This window comes from Penicillium canariense, assembly GCF_028826845.1.
Source record: "Penicillium canariense strain IBT 26290 chromosome Unknown utg000007l_segment0_segment0, whole genome shotgun sequence".
In the NCBI taxonomy this organism is placed as follows: Eukaryota; Fungi; Ascomycota; class Eurotiomycetes; order Eurotiales; family Aspergillaceae; genus Penicillium; species Penicillium canariense.
Window position 1 is genome coordinate 2,922,644 of NW_026622734.1, and position 21,540 is coordinate 2,944,183.

General features: G+C 45.5%; 3 protein-coding genes across 3 annotated transcripts; 1 reads left to right on the forward strand and 2 right to left on the reverse strand.

Moving 5' to 3' along the window:
• Nucleotides 1-1,024: 1,024 nt before the first annotated feature.
• Nucleotides 1,025-1,357, reverse strand: N7482_010045 (uncharacterized protein; the record flags this gene model as incomplete). The annotated part of the gene is made up of 2 exons (XM_056692169.1): nt 1,025-1,162; nt 1,220-1,357. 2 exons carry the CDS (start codon nt 1,355-1,357, stop codon nt 1,025-1,027), a joined length of 276 nt encoding a protein of 91 aa, XP_056539875.1.
• Nucleotides 1,358-4,246: 2,889 nt separating this feature from the next.
• N7482_010046 (uncharacterized protein) lies at nt 4,247-8,223 on the reverse strand (the record flags this gene model as incomplete). The annotated part of the gene is made up of 14 exons (XM_056692170.1): nt 4,247-4,348; nt 4,394-4,429; nt 4,526-5,355; nt 5,441-5,543; nt 5,894-6,008; nt 6,119-6,354; nt 6,400-7,043; nt 7,128-7,240; nt 7,288-7,359; nt 7,434-7,653; nt 7,710-7,737; nt 7,834-7,934; nt 8,055-8,086; nt 8,144-8,223. The coding sequence occupies 14 exons, from the start codon at nt 8,221-8,223 to the stop codon at nt 4,247-4,249; spliced, it is 2,712 nt and encodes a 903-aa protein (XP_056539876.1).
• An 884-nt stretch (nt 8,224-9,107) lies between these two features.
• N7482_010047 (LysM peptidoglycan-binding domain-containing protein) lies at nt 9,108-11,916 on the forward strand (the record flags this gene model as incomplete). The annotated part of the gene is made up of 11 exons (XM_056692171.1): nt 9,108-9,292; nt 9,355-9,497; nt 9,578-9,642; nt 9,788-9,965; nt 10,065-10,278; nt 10,350-10,488; nt 10,590-10,987; nt 11,134-11,199; nt 11,290-11,430; nt 11,504-11,637; nt 11,846-11,916. The coding sequence occupies 11 exons, from the start codon at nt 9,108-9,110 to the stop codon at nt 11,914-11,916; spliced, it is 1,734 nt and encodes a 577-aa protein (XP_056539877.1).
• Between the last annotated feature and the right edge of the window lie 9,624 nt (nt 11,917-21,540).

A 21,540-nucleotide genomic window follows, 5' to 3' on the forward strand; every position in this document is an offset into this window, starting at 1 on the left:
TTTCGATGATACACTAGCGGTGATCTTAGGCGGCATCCTGGTCGGTTGAGATCGGTCTCTGAGCTAGATCTGGAAATTATACGCTTCCCTAGTAGCTCTAATATAATAGGCATTTCGCGTGATCCTCCTAAAAGCTAGATTATAGCACCGTAGGCCTTACTGATATAGAGCAATCCTGGCCACGAAACCTGATCCACCGTCGCAGTACCACTAAGGTAAGCCTTCCGGCTTCCGGCTGATCTACCACTACTCAGGAAAACGGGTCCGAGGGGCCAGGATAAAAAAGGGTTCGCGGCCCTTAGCTAGGCCGGATTCTAGGAGCACCGGGTAACATACAGCACGAAGCACACTAAGAATTTCCGACGTATACCGAACACTAAAGCGTGAGTCCGATAATACTAAATAACTTATGCTAGAAAATAATACCCGAACTCAGATAACCCCCTTTATTATTAATTAGAATGGGCGCTACTAGGCGTCTTACAATAAATCGCACTCTAACGCCTTTAACACCTCGGCGTTATATACAACTCCTATGTTTTGCGTAGACTCCGGCAGGACCGTACGAGCCACAAGGCCAGGGTGAGTTTTAATTATTTTCTCGCCTAGTATTCTAGCTTAAGCCAACCATGATAAGAGGTCTAAGTAAACAATCTTTTGACCATGCTAGGCATGAAGATATAACATGTCGCAACAGCCTACCCTCGCATCCCATCGGACATAGGAACACATCTGGATTATTAATAAAAGACGAATTATTGGTTGGGGGAGGCGTTATATTGGTGTTAGTGCTTAGTACGAGGAGGGGGGTGAGTAATGCTGCTGGTTACTAGCGAGGTAGTAACAAGTTTAACCATACAGGGGGAGTATATAGACAAGAATCGATTGAAGAAGTTGGCTATATCTTCTTTTCTGCTTATCGGTAGCGGTGAGCGCGATTATCGGCCCTTCGTTGATTGAATTTGAGATTCGAGTGTGGTCTACTGGCCAGGATTGTTAATTCTGTGCATTAATCTGATGAGAATCAGATATAGTCCCCCGGATCCTGCTCCCTCTCTTCCACAAACTCAAACGCTTTCCACTCCATGTTCTCCCCGTCTCCGCCCACAAGATCCTCAAACGCCTTAATGACTCCGTCCTCCGGCCTCCAGTCCTCACCGACCTACCACGTCACTTTTCCTTTCCCATCTCCTCTAACGGCAGGCGCCTCGTATCTCACCCCCCATCGGAACATAACCGTCTCCTCCTCATACGAAGTTAGAGGCACGTCATTACTCCCTTCATACTCCTTCGCCCTCTCCTTAGAGGGCCGCCACGTAAGCCACGTAAACAGCTCGGCGTCTCGAAGGGCGGGCATCTTTTGCCGTTACAGAGACGAGGCAAACGCCAAAATAGCTAGGTTTAATATTAATAAAGGTAGATAAGTATATTATTAGTTATATAGGGTAATTCCTATATCCCCTAGTATTAGCTAAATCTTTTATATTTCTATAATAATCTTCTATAATCCTCTAGTATTATATATTTTTCTATCTTTTAATCTATCTTTTTTATTTTATCTCTATTTTTTCTATTATATCTCTATTAGTAGAATTATATATAAATAGTAATAAAGCTAAATCTATTAGAGAAGATTTAGCTTAAGAGGAGCTATTTAGATCTCTTTCTCCTTAATCTATATCTTCAAAGGCCTATTTAGTAGTATAATCTAAAGAATTAGCTATAGTTTTATATATTTCTTTTATAAAGGTTATTATTTTTATTATAACTATAGTTATTCTTACTCTTAAGGCTCTTAGTTCTTTTTTATAGTTACTACTCTATCTACTATAGTAGCTAAATCTATAGTAATAGCCGAGAAAATCCTTTTATATAGCCTAGATAGTTATAATAATCTACTTACTAATAGATTTCTATCTAACTAAGATAAAAAGCTAGTATAACTTATTCCTAATTATAATATTAACTAAAAAAATAGGCCTAAACCCTATAAAAATATTAGCTAATCTTACTTAGTTTATATTTAATAAGTTAGCTATATTATTATTAGTTCTAATATTTATATTCCCTATAGTAATCTATATAATCTTTTTAAGACCTATATAACTCTAGTTACTAGTAATATTCTTTTTTTTAAAAGAGCTTATACTAACTATAACTAGAATATAGATATTTAGAAGTATTTTTTTAGAATAGATATAATTCTTCCTAATTTTATCCTAGAACCCTTAAAAGAATAAAACCTAGGATACTTTTTTATTTATACTACTAAAAAGAGTAAATTTATAATTACCAAGCTAGTTATAAAGGCTTTATCTTTTACTAAAATAATTAAGACTCTTAAGAAATATATCCTAGATAAATCTAAGCTAGATATACTTTTTCCTAAATACTAGGTTTTAATTAAAGAGACCCTAACTTATTAATATATACTCTAGCCTATCTCTAAATATATTAAACTATCTTACTCTAGAATGGCTGTTATTAATAATTAGATTCCTATTAATATAATTCTTTCTAGTAGTTTTTATTATATTATTATTACTATAAAGAAACCTATTATAGTTACTATCTTTATTAAGATAGCTATTCCTAGTAAATCTATTACGATTCCTCCTAAGTCTATTACTTTTGCTAAAACTATTAAGATTCTAGTAAAAAATAGTAGAATATCTATAAAAACTAATCTTTCTTTTTCCTAGAAAAGAGAAATATACTAAAATTACTAGATAAAAACCTTTTTAGATAATATTTAGGTTCTAGTAAGAGATAGGGACTATATTACTACTTATAGAGTATATTAAAAGCTATCTAGTATAATTATTTATTTTTAGTATAATTAGGAGAAGATTAAAACTTTCTTAAAAAAGTATAATAAACTTAATACTCCTATTCTTTTTAAGTCTAGAAATAGTAATCCTTTTACTTCTAAATAATCTATTTAACTATTTATTATAATTTAGTAATATTACAGGTTTTCTAAAGATTTTCTAGTATAATTTTCTTAGGGCTTTAGTGAAGTTGCATGCTGCCTTAGGTAACTAGAAATTCTTGGCGATACAAATGGTGTGATATAGTAAACCGACTCTTGCCGTATCATCGAGGGAGTAGAAAAACGATAGGAAGAACAGAGTACCTGGACCTAGTAAATAAGATAATGAAAAAGTTGTTGATTACGAGCTGGGCGCTGCATAAAGTCTTAACTAAGCTTAATTAATAAGTGATAGATTCAGTTATGAAGACGGAAGAGAGGCTAAATAGGCCGGTAAAAGTGCAAGATTTTTCCTCATCCTACTTAGAGCTTAGATTTTTCAATCCGAGCAATAGCGTACCTATTTTTCCCTCCCCCTAGCCAACCAGGAAGTCCTTTCTAATACTTGGCTAGAATCAACATAAAGCTCACCTACCTTGCCAGCGTATGTGCCGTACTAGCCACCACCACATTCGCCGCACCGACCGAAGTCGAGGCACGGGCAACCTAAGGCGAGGTATTCGGCAAGCCCTGTTACTGTAGCGATGACTGCACGACCTATAGCTGGCTGGAGGGGGTTAATTGGGCTGAGGGCCTATGCTTCAACTTCTTCGCCGACCTAGCGTCAGCATAGGCTCCCGGTACTACTATATGCAAGTTTTACAATGGTGCGGGCTGCACGGGCTCTTGGACCTATTCTATCAGTACCTGTTCGAATTCGCCAATTAGGTGGATCTGGTCTGCGGGTTGTTATATGAACAATTAAGAAGAGGGACTGGAGATGTTCGTAGGAAATGTTATCGGGGGACAAATAGGGACATTTAGTTGTATAAGCAGCTTGTCAAGTTAAGCAGAGTGTGGTCAAAGACAGACCATCCTTATTTTTTATATTATCATACTTTCGTTAAATATGTACAGGCCTAGGAAACCCTTTCTTATCTCTTTCAAATCGGTCATTTCTTTACCTAGACACACGTGAGCCAAAGCGCTGTCTCTATGCAAGGGGTATATATATGGATAGCTAGGTACATGGTAAAAACACTCGAATGGAATTACTGCTATGTAAACCAACACAAGTATTTAAAACCCATCATTTGGATCCAGAAGTTGCATCGAGGGCTGGGTATCCGCAGGAAAGACCATAGTATCAATCAAGTCCAAGAAGCCTTCGAGGGTAGTAACAACCATGCCATACTAAAACAGGTCGACCTTACTATTTTCGTACGCTTAGACCTACGGGTCCAGGGCCGCGGTGACAGCATCCCGCAGCCAGACCTAGGCCTCCTCCTGCCGTGTCTGCATAAAGTCGTTAAAAAACTCCTCCCATCGGGCGGCGAGATCCGGGAGCTGGGGGACGTCTTGTTCGACGTACCCCGCCTGCAGCCGCACCTAGTGCCGTACGGCGTTAAACCGCTCACTTACTTCTGCCTCGTTTAGATAGTCGAATATTGAGATGCCCTGTTATAAGGAGTTGGTCAGCATGAGACACGGCTGAGGTAGTGGTCGGGTCTGGCAAGGATACGGGTCTACTGGGGGAGGGAGGGGAGTTCATACTATTCTAACATCCTGCAGCATTTTATTGATGTCTATGTCCTCTCCAGATTCGAGTGCCTTTTTTGCGTCCGTGCGCACCGTCTCTACAGCCGTGGCCGCCTTGCCTCCCATAAGACGGCCCTTAGCCGCGTTGACCTGCTTCTCGAGTAGCGAAAACGGGTAGGGATAGTCGTTTAAGCCGAGCGCTTCAAAGAGCCGGTCATTCGCGCTGTCGGGCTGAACACCGACGGGAACTCCATCCGGATTGACTTGGACAGGCGGTCGTGCGGCTAGGGCCTCGTTCTCGGCGTGTAGCACACTGCGTAGTGTATCGCCATCGATGGCCGTAAATCGCGAGAATTGACCGGACGGGAGGAGCTGGGTGTTCACCGTGTTGAAGAATGACACCAGCACCTGGCGGTCGATCGGGTGCTCGACTTCTAGGCCTGTTATGTTGGGGGAGCCGCCGTGGGTCGAGAAGTATCCGTACTCGATATTGCGGCCTAGATACGGCCCTTGGTCTATCCGGAACCATTCCCGTAGAACCTGTAGGATTGGTGGGAAGGCTAGCAGTGCCAGCGAGCTTGGGTAGGCCATGGATATCAGTCGGAAGTTTTTAATGTAATATGTTTTGCTACCAGCGCGCGGCTGTAGGGACGTGTGGGCTGCTGTATGCCCATGGGTAGAAAGGAGGGTGAGATCTCGCTTGCTCGTAGCGCTTGAGCTAGAACCCCCGTCGTTCTCGGTGGCTGGACAGTAGCCTAGGGTTTTGGTGCACAGGTCGACGCTGCAGGTGGCTGATTTGATCGGAGCCTTCGTCACTGTGCAGCATATGGCCTGTTGACGGCCCCCTGTGGCGGTCTATGTCAGTGAGTATGGGTGTCTTGCCAACCACTAAATAAAGTAAAACTCGGTAGGGGAATTAGGGTTACATACAATCATACCCTGTCCCCTTGTCTCTATACGTGGATCGGTCAACCTCGACTTCCGTCTCGCCATAATTAGCATTGGCACAGTCTCCGCCGCCGCTACCGGCTTCCTAATGGTAATCGGATAGTGACACTAGAGTGGGACAGCAGTAGTTTTAGCCCGTGGACCAGCATTTGTCGTATTTCTTGAACACGCTCGTCGAGCCGGACGGGTAGTCATCTCTACTACATAGAGAATATTAGCCTGTTATCTCCGTGGGAATGACCACATGGCACAGTTCAGAAGAGTTAGAAGAGGGGGATCCGTACCAGTCCGCGTAAGAGCATCCCTTGGTCAGCTGCGCATAGTCCGGATCGGGGCAGCAGAACACCTTATACCCTCTGCCGCATTTGTCGGTATCGCTATCGTTTAAGAAGCCACTACCCTATGATGATCGGATGCCCTTGACATTGATCTCACCCGCTCTGCACTGGGCACTGCAGTCCGCGCCGGTACCGCCTCCGTTGTCGTCGCCGCGCCAGATGTAGTTCTTGGGGGCGCTGCTGGTGGGACAGCATACGGGCTTTCCGCAGTGCTATATCGTGACTATGACTGTCAGATTCATCCACGGGCATCTTCGGCCGGATGGGCCATCGGGCAGAGCAACTTACATAACTGGACTTCCCACACCCGGCATCGTCCTACCCAACGACCGTAAATCCGGCCCCGTAGGCGTCGGCCATGGCCGAGTTATCATCTAGGTCGATGCAGTCCCCATTATACTGGAAGCACTTCTGACCGTTGAAGGCGCCAATGTTATCGATCACGGCGCTGGGGTTCGACAGGGCCTTCTCGATGTTCTGGAGTGTCGGGTTGGTTATGATGTCTCGCTGGATCAATGCCGCGTGCCCATCGTATTTGTCCGTATCCTGGTCCGATGCCTAGATCATCGCGCCACCCAGTCCCACACTGTTAGCCCAGTCGACCTTCTGCTTGAAGGTCGTCTCGTCGTCGTACGAGATCCACTGGTCGTCGTCAAAGATGAAGTACTTGACGGCGTCGTCCTTGTCATGGACGGGCGTGATGGCGGCTCGTTTGGACTTGGACGCGGACCCGTCTTTCAGCGCGGCTATGATCTCGTAGTACGTGAGGATGCCACCGGTCGCGGAACAGGGTCCTGGGCTCGATGCGCCGCTGAATGGGCATCCGGGTTTCGTGCAGTCTGGGTTTGCGAGTGTAAACGACCGGCCATAGAACCCAAATCCCATTACTAGTTTTGCCGGCGGGATACCAACCCGCCAGAAGAGTTCATTTGCTAGTTTAATCTCAGTCAGGTTGGTGTGTGCTTGTACAATGCTGCCAATGGGATTAGTGGAGTCCCAGACACCGTGTAGGTTATATGTCATGAGATTAATCCAGTCAACATGTTTAACCATGCTAGGAAGGTCGAACCAACGCAGATACCAGTACGACGAGGGTGCTGTAAATGTAATGCCGTAGTCACCGCCGCTGGCATCAAACACCTCGCGGAGCGTCTTTAAAAGTAACACGTAATTTTCAGTGTCCTCGGGGTTCCCGCCTCTATCAGGAGCTCCCGGATACTCCCAATCCAGGTCCACGCCGTCGAATCCTAGAAAAGCTGTTAGACACGGCTAATTCCATAGAATTGTCCCTTTCGATGGGGTGCGTTCAAAGTGCAGACCCGACTACACACCATACTGCTTCATAAAGTGCACTACGTTGTTCGCGAAAGTCGTCCGTTTTATAGGGTCAGCCGCAATCTCGCCAAAGAGTGGCTGCGTTGATGTGTCATTATCGGAGAATGTCCTTGCCCGCATTCAGCCCAAATCCTTCCCCATGTTAGATATACATACCAGCCACCGATGCTCACAAAGATCTTGATTTGTTCCTTGACAGCCTTCACACTCGTCGTATCTTCGAACAGACTAGCCGGGGTTGCTTAGTCCATGGTCACGACCTTGTATGATTCCGGTTCGATATAGGCAAAAGCGAAGTTAACACTAGGAGGGTATCAGTACGCGGGGTAGCTTTGCTCTTAGAGGACGGAAATACGTACTGGGTTAGCGCATCCAATAGCAAATCCATGGGAGATACTTTGTGGCAGTCCTTGCGCGCGGACCAGGATTCGTAGTACCCAATCACTTTGTTCTCGAGCACCCCCGCAGAGGCAGAACCTGCAGGAGGGTCCGGGTGTAGGTCGCAGTTACTCTGGCAGTCGTCTAGCTACAGTCAGTCTAGGCTTGGCTTTAAACAGGGGTAATTCGGCTTTACGCACCGTTGCAGAATTCATCGGTTGTACTACACTACCATCCCCCCATTAGCACCGTATCCAATAAAGGCCCGGGGTCCCCCTATCATCTGCCATTCCGGCCCGGCACTGGGGTAGGAAGGCCACTCACGAAGCCGTACTCGCTGTAGCAAACATTCAAAGGATAAGCCTGGCCCGGAGTCTTCGCGAACTCGCCGCACTCGGCCGTAGCATCGCAGTTCGAGATATAACCTATGCCGCAGTAGGTCGGGCCATAGCCACAATACCCGCTGCCACTACAGCACGCTCCGTTGCTACAGGGTTTCTCCGCCGAGCACGAGTAATCGTCCTAGTAGACGAGAGTCCTGTTACCGGCAGGGGGGCTGTCCCGCTCGTAGACGCCACTGTATTAGCGAGTCACTCTGACTGCGGCAGGTACAGAGGGTCCAGACCAGCTATACGCGAACAGGAGGAGTAGCAGAGTGAAAAAAGCCCATAGCGTGCCACTACGGGGTCGTTGCTTGGGTGGTGTCTCGGCCATGATTACCGAGTGCAGATTGGATTGCCTCTGCTGCTATCAGACACAGAGTCGAGAGGAAATCGACGGATTATATGTGCCATTTACCAAGTACCTACCCAAGCACGGGGCACGTTAATCCGGTCTGTGTGCGTGCGATGCTTCCGAGTCCGAGGTTATCTCTTTAGTGACGGCGGCCGGGTGCACGACAATCTCCGACAGGCCTCCTGCATACCTTGGAGTTTGCGGGTCTTGAAACACTAACAGTTCGCTCTCTATGGGGCTGATGCTACTAGCCAGCTCGGCTTTTTTCTCCCAGTGATATCTTGTTACTAGTGGCAAAACACGGACCATTCCCTGCCGGTAGATTTAGCCTCGTTCAGTCTGCAACTATGCAATCTCGCTTCCCGGTAACTCTCTTTCGAATAAGCCTTATTATATAACTTAGACTAAGCTTAGCCATTGAGACAATACACCTGTGTGGCCTCGTAGGGGCGATTAATATAACTAAAACGAACCTATGCAGGGCTAAAGGTCCGGGCACACCCGGAATTCGATGCCGCGCCGGAACTGTTCAAGGCGAGATCTCCAAACTGTTGGACTATACGCTACTGGTCGGTTTCTTTAGTGCTCATTTTATCTCTTCCCGGTCTAGAATCCTGGTTAAAGGGTAGAGGGCCGGAGTATCGACGGCAGACCCCGTCTCGTCCCTCGATCCATATAAGGGACTTCCATCGCGCAAAATCTTATCGGACGGATACTGCATTAGACTAAAAGGCGCCTCTGGCTTTCCTAGTGTGTCATTGGCTAATTGTTTGAATTGGAAACGACGGGTCCGCCTATATATTCCACCCCTTCGGTCGCTACCAACCCTCTACGAGGACTCTCGGTCGCCCATGAGTTTCAATATGCCCACCTCGCGTATACGATATATCTCTACGGCCTTAGGGTTGCTTTTCGCGGTCTCTGGCCACTACCAACAACTTTCCGATGCCCCGTCATATATTAACTATCCGGGTCTGAGTGAGGCGTGCCTGACTGCCTTGAACACTACCGTCAGCTGTCCCCCGTTCCTGAACCCGGTTTCAGCCAGGTAGGCCATCTGTCATGATATAAAGCTCTTGGTGAACATAAGCCTTTCTTACACCTTGGCAGTAGAGAGATTTTGGACTCCGACCTAGTGACAGAGCTCTGCGTAGACTCGTGCTATACCTCCCTGGATAACGCTCGCGACACGATCCAGGAGGCTTGTACGGCAAGCTCAGACGTTATCGTGCATAACAATATCGTATACCCCGGTACGTATATTGGTATTGATAGATTGGAGGTCATCTTCCACGGAATTTTATATAGGGTATATGCTGACGAAAAGGCATAGCAACATTTATTATCGACAACTACCTCTATACTTATAACGTCTCCTGCCGCAAAGACAGGTCCAGTGTTTGTGCTAGAAAGAGAAGGCCGTAAGTGCTCATATATCAATAGCTCAACGGGTGAATTCTGTGATCCCCAAGTCCTCGTTTAGTCGCAGCAATCTTTCCTGAACTCGACCTAGGCATGTTCCGATTGCTGGCTGGGTAGACAGGCGGCCCAGCTCAATAACCCGCTGGGCTACGATGCTAACCTCGCGAGTCAATTTGCGTCCTTAACGTCGAGCTATAACGCCACGGGGAAATACCCGACGACATCCCCCACGTCATACGCCATGAACGCGACCGCGACGACTACAAAAGCGCCAACCACCACGACACCAGTAACCAGCTGTACCGGCTCGTACACCGTGTAAGAAGGGGACGGGTGCCATTCCGTCGCACTCAGTCTCGGGGTGTCGACCTACGATCTGCTCTACACTAATGACCTAGATCTCTACTGCCAGAACTTCGCATCCGCGGTTAACTCGACCCTTTATGTGCCGCTAGGATGTGAGACGCGCGTTTGGCAGGCATCAGACTCTTGCGAGTCAGTCGTCAGCACTCTGGATAGGGTGACGGTGCCGCAGTTCCTGGCGTGGAATCCCAACTTCAACTCCCTTTATCAGAATAGCGTGAACTTTGTTAACTACGTAGTGTGTGTAAGGTATGTTGTATTTATGGGAAGCAAGCCACATAGTTTCTGAGACACATAAGAAGCTGACGGTCAATGTCTAGTCCACCTAGTGGCTATCTGAATTCCTCGACGACAGACACTGCCAACTCCCCCGGATCCGCCCGTAGTGCGACGACGGCACTGCCCGTTCCCATAAATGCCATGAACGGCTCGAATACAGACTGTAGATACTGGTATACTGTAAGCTACCCCCTGGATGATAACTACCGGCAGCCCCTCTATCCTGACTCCGCTCTCTTTAGGTCGTGGAAGGGGACTAATACTCCCTGATCTCCCTGCAGTTCTCTCTCTCCCTCGAAGACTTCTACTTCCTGAACCTAGAGATTGACGCCAACTGCACTAACCTATGGCTCGGCGAAGCCTACTGCGTCGCCCCCGTAGGAACCATCACCTCCTACTCGGGGTATCCGGTGACCACCCCCTGGATCTCCATCACTTCCGCCACGTTCCCGTCGGTCACCGTAACGATGTCGACGCCCACCACGGGATACGTAGCTACGCGCTCCGTGATGCCCACAGCGTCTGGCACGCTTAGCAACTACACCGATTATCGTAACTACGACAGCGCCAGCGATCGCAACAACTGCAGTTACGTTGCGTTTGCTGAAGCGATTAACCTAAGCGACTTCCTCGACTGGAACCCGAGTCTTCCGTCGACGGACTGCATCCTGCAAGCAGGGTACAGCTATTGTGTGGGGAATGGGGGTGATTCATGTAGGTTGCGCCTCCCCCTAACCAAATAACGAGACTATGTGGGCACTCAACGTTTACCATCTGTAGCCACTGGCACCGATTCTAGCTATTGCCTCGACCTAAACGCCACAGAGGCGGGAACGATATCGACGTGCAACTGCTTCATACGCATTCGAGGCTACCAGAACAGCACGTATGGTGAGTTTGACCCTCCCGGACCAGGACAAGCTCCTTACCTCCACAACCCCTGACTTGCCGACATTGGACTAACCCGCTACCCATGTCAAGGCTTCGGCTGCAGCACACTCGAAAGCGACTACCACGTTACGTTGGCCGAGCTGCTAGCGTAGAACTCGTGGATGGGATCCGGTTGCGACGCCGCGCTCTTCCAGAACCTGTCGACCTACGATACCCGCGCCATCTGCATTGGTGTCGGCCCGTCCAGCTCCCCTACCCCAACCGCAACCACCACAGCAACTGCCACAACCACAACCTCGTCTAGTGTGGGACCAACCCAGACGGATACGGTCGCGGGGTGCAACGAGTTCTACACCGTAGCCGATGGGGATGGTTGTGACACGATTGAAAATGAATTCGGTATCACGTTTACCCAGTTCTACGCTTGGAATCCCAGTGGTAAGCCAATCGATCCCGGCCGGGGCATTCTCCTCGTACATATATATCCAGGGCTAACATAATCCCTTCATAGTCGGAAGCGACTGCTCGAATCTGTGGCTCGGCTACGCCTATTGCGTAGATGGTCCCACGTCCACCGCCACCACAACGGCCCCGGGCGCCCCTATATAAACGGGGATCGCGGCAGACTGTACCAAATACCACACAGTCGAAGCAGGCGACTCGTGCGCGGCGATTGAGTCCACATACGACGTGACGTTTGCGCAGCTATATGCGTAGAATCCGGCGATTGGAGACGACTGCTAAACGCTCGCTATCGGGTATGCGGTTTGTGTGGGTGTGTCATTATAGGGTTTCAACGCTGCTGTGGGATTGGGGGTAGAGATAATCTAAGCTCATCCTGTGCTGCTTCATGCTTTTTTTATATCGTATGATAATCTATCCGGATTAGGCGATGCTATAGTATACATATATATACAACATTAGAATACAAAGGATGAGGGGACTATTGACTTTAATATAACGATAGCATCCTAATCCAATATGGTAGGGCGATAGTGGCAATATTCCCTTGCCGAGCTAGTGTTTTACTAAAGTCAGCGCATAACCAATAATGAATCCCCTGTATAATTAAAGAGCTAGCGTCCGGTGACTAAGGACACCCGAACAGCCACGCTATAAGTTCCTAAATCCGGGCTACTCCCCCTTCTCTCTCTACACATTTACCCCCCCCCACGGAACTGAGCAAAACAATAATAATATACAGGGAGGGGCCAGAGTTTCCATTCTTCTGCCACATCTGCGGCGCACCCCCTATATAGTGCGGGTTGCTGGCAGACAGCACCCTCCAACACCTCGCCCCAGAAGAAGACGATTTCGACTATAGAGACTATCGATACCCGGATTTCATGCCCCACCAGGAGAACCTAGGATACGATGCGAGGTTGCTTCCACCGAGGCATATCAGGTAGCTTAATACGGTGCGGCTCGTCACGAAGAAGATTGTGGACACGGTTAAGTTCACAGTGACAGACGGGCAGGTGCCCCTGTTGACTCCGCTGGTAAGGACTCCCGATTTTTTTAGATGGGGTGGGAATCATCTGACATCACCACTATACGTACGCTAGCTTTCTAACTCGGGTGCGACCTAGGCCGTACATGTTAATATCGACGACGGCACATTCCACTACCCCGAAGATGGCAATTAGTTATGCTGCAACGTCGACGGGTACTTAGTACACGATACGTGCTTCCAGATGTTGGAGCGCGTGCACCAACACCTACAGGCCACTTCTGGTTTAAGTCCTCATCTTGATCTGGAGCAGTTATGGGTTTGGTTGGAGCGCGGTCTGGACGATCGCAACAATAACCTAGTCGATTGGGGGTTCGGGGACGCATTCCAGGACGCTAGTACACGCTGGCATGGCAAGAGGTTTAATCCTTCCTGGCAGGAGTGGATTCCGGTGAAGGGGTCAATAGTGGGTCCTTCCATTAGATGAAACTGCTACGGGCTCCAGTGTGCTTAAGAGAGCTGTCTAACTCAACTACATCTTAGTGGACTGTAATAGATCCTAAAGGTCCATTCAATTGCCAACCCCTGCTCCACCGTGCATCGACAAGTACTCAGCCTGGTTATTCCTTCACCTGCAGCGTCAAGCTCGTGCAGGCAAGTGTACCGGCTCTCTAGCATCCCGAGCCTAACGTCAACGTCCTCTCATTACTCCCGCGCGAACTCCAACTGAGCATCCTGGAACTCCTCCCGACTTCATCCGTGCTCAATCTCTTCCTCGCCAGCCCTGACTTTCGCCGTTATGTAGAGCACCTCCCGTCTAGCTTCTAGAAGTCCCGTCTCTCCTTTGACGTGCCGTGGTGTGCGGATATTATTCTATCGCAAATACCAACAGCCCAAGGCGGTAGAACAGCGAATGGTAAAATCTAGTTTAACCGGCTTCTGCGCTTTCTAGAGGAATTTTATGCGTCTCCAGGGCGGGAGCCAGATGGCGAGAACCTTGAATTCAAGGGGCTAAGGAACCGGCGCCGGATTTGGATGAATTATGAGCGGATCCTGAAGGAGATGGAGGCCCAGAGCAGTAGTAGCAGTGGTCATGGAGAGCAAGTCTAAGCAAATTATGGGTTTTGGTCCCCATCCTAAAATTTAGAAAACTAAAATATGGATTTTTTTATATTTATAATTTATTATTTATATAATTTTTTAAATATTCTTATTAATAATCAAAATGTCAGACTAGCCTAGTGCTTCCGTGCGGCTATCATCGATGGCAGGAATGCTATATTTATGATTTCTGGGCATGAAGAAGGGGAACTTGTCGCTGTACGCCGACTCGCTAAGGAGAGGCAGCTTGTAACAATGGCTTCCCGAGCTCTGGATAGATTAGAAGAGGAAACAGATTCGGTCACGCCTAGTCGTTCTGTGAAGCCTAGAAGATCATAAGGTCCATTTTGAGCCGATATGGGTACTATGTAGCCCGGAACAAGAGGTCATTGTAGATATAAGCGGTGTAACCCCGGGAGAAAGGTCTTGGAAGGCTTGATGAGATGAGTAGTACGTCTTGTGTTTATCTTCGGGCTATGCAGTACTTCTTATAGGCAGAGTTGTAGGAAGACGTAGATGGAAGAGTACTCTTGGGTAGATTCTCTTAGAAAACTAAGGTACATGAAAACCCCGGAATAAAACCGCTATTCTAAGAGGTTAATCCTCTTAAGAGAATCCTCTTGAGAGGAACTTAGACCTAAGAGTCCCGACCAGAGAGCAAGAGCCAGACAAGAGGGGCTACGTTATATGAATCCCCTCTTTGTACTACACCCATCCTATAACGGTCGTCCTAGTCCTAGCTTGGTCATGAGACGGACCAGACCTATCCGGGATTCACTCACCTCTTTCCGGTGAGCAGGAATACTACAGTCCCGCCCACGTTCGCCTTCCATGTCGGAAACATAGAGATGCTCCTTCAAATGTCAGCAGGCATAAGTCTGTGTAGTTATACGTGGGTGCGGGTGCGGCCCACGACTAATCTACTACTATGCTGACTAAGCACGGTCGACCTAGGGCACATGACCCAGTATGGACTAGTGCTCTAACACCCCCCCCTCGAGCGAGCGAGTCAGCTAACTAAGTAGGACTAAATACATGAAAAGAGTGATATATAATAGGTTGAGTTAACCAGAGAATTGAAGTCAAATCAAATCAAAATAAGAGGAAAGCCTAATCAAGACTTTTTAGATCCAATCTATTAAAGAAATCGAAAGTGATTGTCGCTATTGAGTAGCTTAGTGAGGCCGTCCGCCTTTATCTTATATATAGATATCTAGCGTATATTGATGAGGCCTTACTATATGAGATCTTGAGTGTAGTAGTAGCGAATCTCGATGTACTTAGATCGCTTAGTACCGTTAATAGCCGTAGTAAGGTCGATAGCGCCCTTATTATCTATATGAAGATTGATCGGAGGGGTAGGGGAAGGAAGTAATCGTATATCTTCTATAATTTTGCTTATCCACTAGGCTTCTCGAGATGCTTCTGATGCAGCGATATATTCGGCTTCGTTGGAGCTTGTAGCAATATAGGTTTGAGTTTTGGAGCTCTACGATATCGGTGAACCAGTAAGTATAAAGATATAACCACTAACCGATCGTCAGCAGTTAGTATATAGGCCACCCTAGTCAGAATCGGTAAAAGCCGTAGGGGTTTCGAGAGGTGTATTATCTATAGCACGAATATATATCGGGCTAACGTCTCTAGTGCCCTTAAGGTATCGAAGGATATATTTTAATACTGCCTAGTACTTCTTAGTAGGCTTAGTATTGTGTTTAGTAAGTAGATAGGTATACCAGCAGATATTAGGCCTAGACTTCGTAGCTAGATACTACAAGCTTCCGGTACCTCGCTAGTATTCTTTAATAGGAATATTAGGATTAGGTTAGTTATCGATTACGATACTAGGATCTAGTAGTGATTTTGCTACATAAGTATCGGCTATACTAAATAATTCAAGAAGGTTATTAATGTATCGAGACTGTGTGATTTTAATGCCTTTATCGGTTATGTCGATAGTTATGCTAAGGTAATACTTGATTAGGCCTAGATCTTTGATTTTCAGTCTAGCCTTTATAGCGTCGAGTACGCTACTAGTATCGGTCTCCTTACTAACGATCTTGAAGTTATCGACGTGACTTGTTAAATAAAGATAAGGTCGTTCTGTTGAGATGAATACACTAGGGTTATATAGTGATACTCGGAAGCCGATTTCTTTAAGATGGCTCTTAAGAGTGTCGTACTAAATTCGGAAAGACGGTGATAGGCCGTATAGAGAGTGTTTTAGCTTATAGACTAAGGTATCTCGTCTATATTATTCGAAGCCGTATAGCTATCTTATATAGACTGTATCACGTAGTTTCCTGTTTATAAATACTAGAATAGTATCTGCCTAGAGGATCGTCTAGCCGTAGTAAGCAGCGGCCGCGAATAGGATACGTAAGGTTGTTTGAGATACTACTAGGGCGTATATATTATAGTCTTGCTTAAAGTACGTGTCTGAGAGTATGTTCCCCCTGATTACCTATCGAGCTTTAAACTTGATCGATCCGTCGTCGTTTAGTTTCTTTTTGTTAACCTATTATCCTAGAATAGCTCTAGTACTTGGTAGTATATTAGAGCTTCGGACAAGATCCTAATAATTCTTTTGGTTTAAGATATCAACCTCCGTTTATATAGCTGTATGCTATTAGGCAGACTCTGGCCCTTAAGTAGCTACTTTAAACGATTTAGAGTTGATTAGTTATGGTTAGTATCGATCTGGAAAGATACGAATGCTTTTATAGGTCGTACGGGGAGATCTTGTTTCGTTATACGCTTAGGAGTATCGTATATATTCTGTTAAACGACACTCTTAGGCGGTAGACTAGCTTGATCCGCTGGTTTAACCTGATTTAGTATAGGAAATGAGATAGGAGCTTGAAAGCTCTTATTAATAACGGTATTATTAACCGTCTTAACGATGTTCTTCTTAGGGTCCTAAACTTTGATAATAGTCGGCGAGACGTAGCTTACTAAGTGTACTTTCTTGGTACGAGTATTAAGCTTGCCTATAGGCTTCTCGGAGCTATAAAGATGAATCTATGCGATAGATCTAAATTTCCGGATATATGAAATATCTAGAGGTACATTCGTCTACGCTATATATAGTGTGATATAGACCGATGGCTGAATAGCTGGGTTTGCTGTGGTTCCGCTAGGTGTAGGATCGTTATATAATAGAATTCTTGTCGGGAGCCGATTGATTAAATAGATAGCCGTTTCGAGAGCTTCCGTCTATAATAACTTAGGGAGCTTTACATCGAAAAGTATAGCTCTAGCCCTTTCGTAAACTAGGCGATTACCTCGTTCGCTACCTCCATCTTGCTATAGCGAGTTAGCTGGCGTTAGTTCCTATTATATGCTATAGTAAGAATATAGCTTTTATACGTTTTCCGTGAGGAATTCTCGGTCTAATCGTACGAATGCGGGTACGTTAAATCCTTAGTTCTTAATATACTAAAGCTATTGTGTAAAGTAAGGTACTGCTTCGGCTCGATTTCGAAGGAAATAGATCTAATAGTATCTAGTTATATCGTCCGTAATTATTATAAAATATCGAATGCTTTTAGCACTAGGTAGTGCCTAATCGTCGTCGTATCTAAGTGTCGTACCTCTACCTACGATATCGATGTATATGCGGGTAAGGAACTTCGTGGCCCGGTATGCGGCGTTCTTATTAATCTCCTATATCTATTTCGCCTCTCGGTAAATGTTGTAGAAGGGGAGAGTCTTTGTGCCTTTAATTTTAACCTAGGAGGTCTTTACTAACCTAAGGATATTATGCTAATTTAGATGATATAGGCGTTGGTACTATTGAGTTATAGTAAGGGTAGTAGGGTTAGGTTTTAGACCTTTAGTATTAGATTCGTTAGGAGCCTTAGTATTAGATTTGTTGACCTCGCTGAGCTTCGTAGCCTTTGTAATGATAGGTTGTGTAGCTCCCGTACTTAGTCCTGTAATCGAGTACGTCTGATTATTATGCGGTAAAGCTTTAAATCTGATCCTGTCTAGTAAGATTAAACTAAAATAAAGCGGTGTTGTATTAGATAGAGAGATCTGAAATCCCTAACGATCTAGCTAACGAAAAGATAGTAAGTCGGTAGTGATTATAGGTACGTATCAGATATTAGGAATAGAGAGTACGGTATCCTCGAAAGCGACCTTGACTGTGTCTTATCCTATTACGGTGTGTATACGACCGCTTGCGTCCTCGAATTGACTGGTTGACTTTAGACTATAATAGTCTGTGTCGGTAAATAGATTTTTCCTAGAAGTTATATACTATGAAGCTGCTGTATCAAGACGCTAATTAGGTTATCGATGAAGTTAGCGTATAGCGCTAGCTTAAGAGTTTCGTACGATAAGCTTTTTACCGGTGCTTTCTTCTATCTAGCTTGCCTTAGCCGTATTAAGACGCCGGCGAAGATAGTAGCCTTCTGGTGCTTTCTCCGGGTGCAGCTTCTAGCATCTATCTCTGTCGTGATTTGGTTTCTTGCAGTACGAGCAAAATTTCTTGTCGAGTGTTTTTGTCGGTAGTGTCTTAGACTCTCTACCGTCGTCTTTCTTCCCGTTGTTAACCTTCTTTTGATTGGTTCGGTATCTGTTTTCGAGCTTGAATTCTTATGGTTTCTGCTACTCGTACGAGGAGGGCTTTTTCGTCTGTGGTGCTCTCATGATTAATTGATTAAGGAACATTTTGACGTCTATTTTTTGAATTAGTCTACGACCGCAAGCGAAGAGTTCGTCTAGCTTTATCCGTACGAACTGCTGTTGCTATTGGCTAAGGAGGCAAAATAGATAGTTATGGTAAAAGTCTTCGAATATCCTATCTATCTTCCTTAATTGTGAGGTAATACGCTGAAAATCGAGTAATATGCTTATATAGTCCCCCTACGGGTTTAGGTCTAGGAGAGCCTTAACTGTTATAAGACGCTCCTTAGCGGAAGAAATACCGTAGACTGTGTTGATTCGCGACTAGAGTTCCGCAGCGTTCGTAAGGTCGATCTAATTAATAGTCGATTTAACTTATAGGCTTATCGATTATAAAAGCCTAGTATAAAGGACTTCGTTCTGCTTAGTCCACCGAGTAGTCTTAATCGCGTCTTTAGTAGGTGGTGATATCTAGTGTTCTTTAAGGATATATACAGCCTCAATTATATAGGCGTCCGATAGCATCGATTCTCGCCATTTCATATAGTTCTCGCGTCTAAGTAACTGAATAGGCTTAATCGATAGTCGGTCCTTTACGAGCTTGCGAATACGCTCTTGCTCCTTTCCGATACCATCTATACCCAGAGTCGTTCCTCTACCGATAGTAGGCGGCATTTATAGCGCGGTAGCCTGCAGTTATACTTGTAAAGCCTGAATTTGGGTCTGTAGGAGTTGAATTTACGCAGCCATTAAGTTTCCTTGCTAGTTATTCTCATCGACTGAGTCGTCAGACATTAGTGTCAATATCGATTAATCAGCGGTTCGTCCGCGTCTTAGTGCCATATCGACTATATATCGGTAGGCGATTGTTTTGTTTTGGTCTGTTAACCCCCCTCCTGAATAGGTCCTTGGGGCTCTGAGGACGTTGATCCGCCCAGAAACAACAGTGATTTTAGTAGATTTAGCAAGTAGCACATAGTCTGCTATCGTGTATCTTATATGAACGATTGCAGAGTACCAAAAGCGGGCATCATAACCTGTCAGCAGGCATAAGTCTGTGTATGCGTGGGTGCGGGTGCGGCCCACGACTAATCTACTACTATGCTGACTAAGCACGGTCGACCCAGGGCACATGACCCAGTATGGACTAGTGCTCCAACATCAAACCCTAGTCACATAATACTATAAATAAACGGGTTTTGTACCTACCCGTAATAATACTAGTCCCTTTTTATAGATTGTAAGACAGATACAAGAGCCTATAATTAGAACCCTAGAACTCCTAGAAGATTCTACGCAAACGCAACAAACAGGGCAAACAAAGCAACATCTGAACTAGCGAGGTGTCAACCTTCTCCCTTCTGCACCTCGCAGTTGCTTTACTGCAGCGCTTAGTGCTTCCTAGGGTTCCATCTAGGGTCAAGGTAATAGGCAAGTCTTAACAGTAAAGTTCTGTTTCAGGATCTCTACTATTGCTTATCATTATGCTGCGGGTTCAAATCTTATTAGATACTAGGGATTACTGGCTAACGCCTAACAGCACTGCGTAGGTCACCTATATTGGAAGATATTCACGATAACCAATGGTTTTTTTGACGATGCCTACTAAGCCCAGATAGTCGACCCCTAGGACAGAAATTCGGATTACGCCCCCACACCTAGTAACTTCGGTCGTACGCCTACTACCTTGTACTCTTCTAGCCCTGCCCCGGATTATACTACGGACTAGCTATAGTCCGATTCTCTTGACTTTCTCCTATTAGTTAAATAGGAAGAAGGTAGCGAATATAACGAGCTACTGCCGAGATATGTCTGCTATATAATTGTATAGAAGCCTATACTTAACCGTAAAACGGTAGGTAAAGTGACCGAGGAAGACTTGGTTATAGCTCCTAGTGATTACTAGGTAGAGAATTTGTAAGTAGATGTTGAAAATATACTGCAAACGAAAAAGAAGCGTTAATAGCGACTTAGATCTGAAGGTACGGCCGTTACGGTTAAAGTGAACGAACGGTCTTAAGTAAATCTAGAAAAATTCTATAATTCTACTAATATTAACTAGACCCTAGTAGAGAAGTAACTACGTAAATAGAGCAATCTGCTTCGTATAGGCAAGAAGCTTACGGTCGAGATTGCCTTTACTTATAGGGAGGATAATAATAGTCATTCTATGCCTCTACTAAGAAACTTCGGAAAGAGGGGACGTATATCTATAACTAGCAGAATATTAGCTAAACGTAAGGTATATATTCTAGCGGAGGAAGAGGTTACTAGATAACCGTCGACTTGGCAACGTATATATAAGCTAATATGATATTATATCCGCTTATGTCCGCACAAGTCTGACTGGTATTGGGAGGACCCGAAGGACAAAACATATTACAAACTCAGGACCCTATATCTAGAACGACTTATCGACTGTATCGATGAGGGTAGCATCCTAGACGGTTATAATAACGTTCCTAATAATATCCGTCTAGACCTAACCCTAGAAAGCTAGGCAAGAAGAAAGTCAAAAAAAGTCGATGTGCCAATAACTAGACCACTATATCCTCCAATTATTATCAACGTTTTACCGGGATAAAATAGCAGCGCTTCCTCGGTCACTTCGTCCCTACCTAGGCCTTTAGCTAACGAGCCTCTTATAATTACCGGGCCTCGTGAATCGGCTATAAGAGAATACTATAAATAGCTAGAATTACACGCTACCGAAGAATCTTACAAAGCTGATTTCCGTAAAATCTGCCAAATAACTTTAGAGAATCGCCTAGATCTTGAACTAGTCCTCGAGGATCCAGACCCTAGCTTCTTCGTTCAGCGAGGGATTCGAATTAGGATTGTTCGTCGCTTCCTACGTAATATAAACGAATAGGCTACTGCGATGAAACAAAACGTACTTCTTGACCTGACCGCCGAATAAACTCTCAACGGTGCCGAATAGACTTAAGAGCTATTTTCTTTACAGTACTCTAGGTATGGCTAGCTCCACAGAGGGCTCGTAGGCGTTATCATATTTCTGTGGATTGAGGCATAATACACATAGCTTTTGTACGTGTTAGTTACAGCTTAGTTTTAGATTATTGGCTTGTTAGACTATTGGGTTCAGTACACACACATACACACAATTCATTAACGCCCGGCGGCTAAGCCGAAAGGGC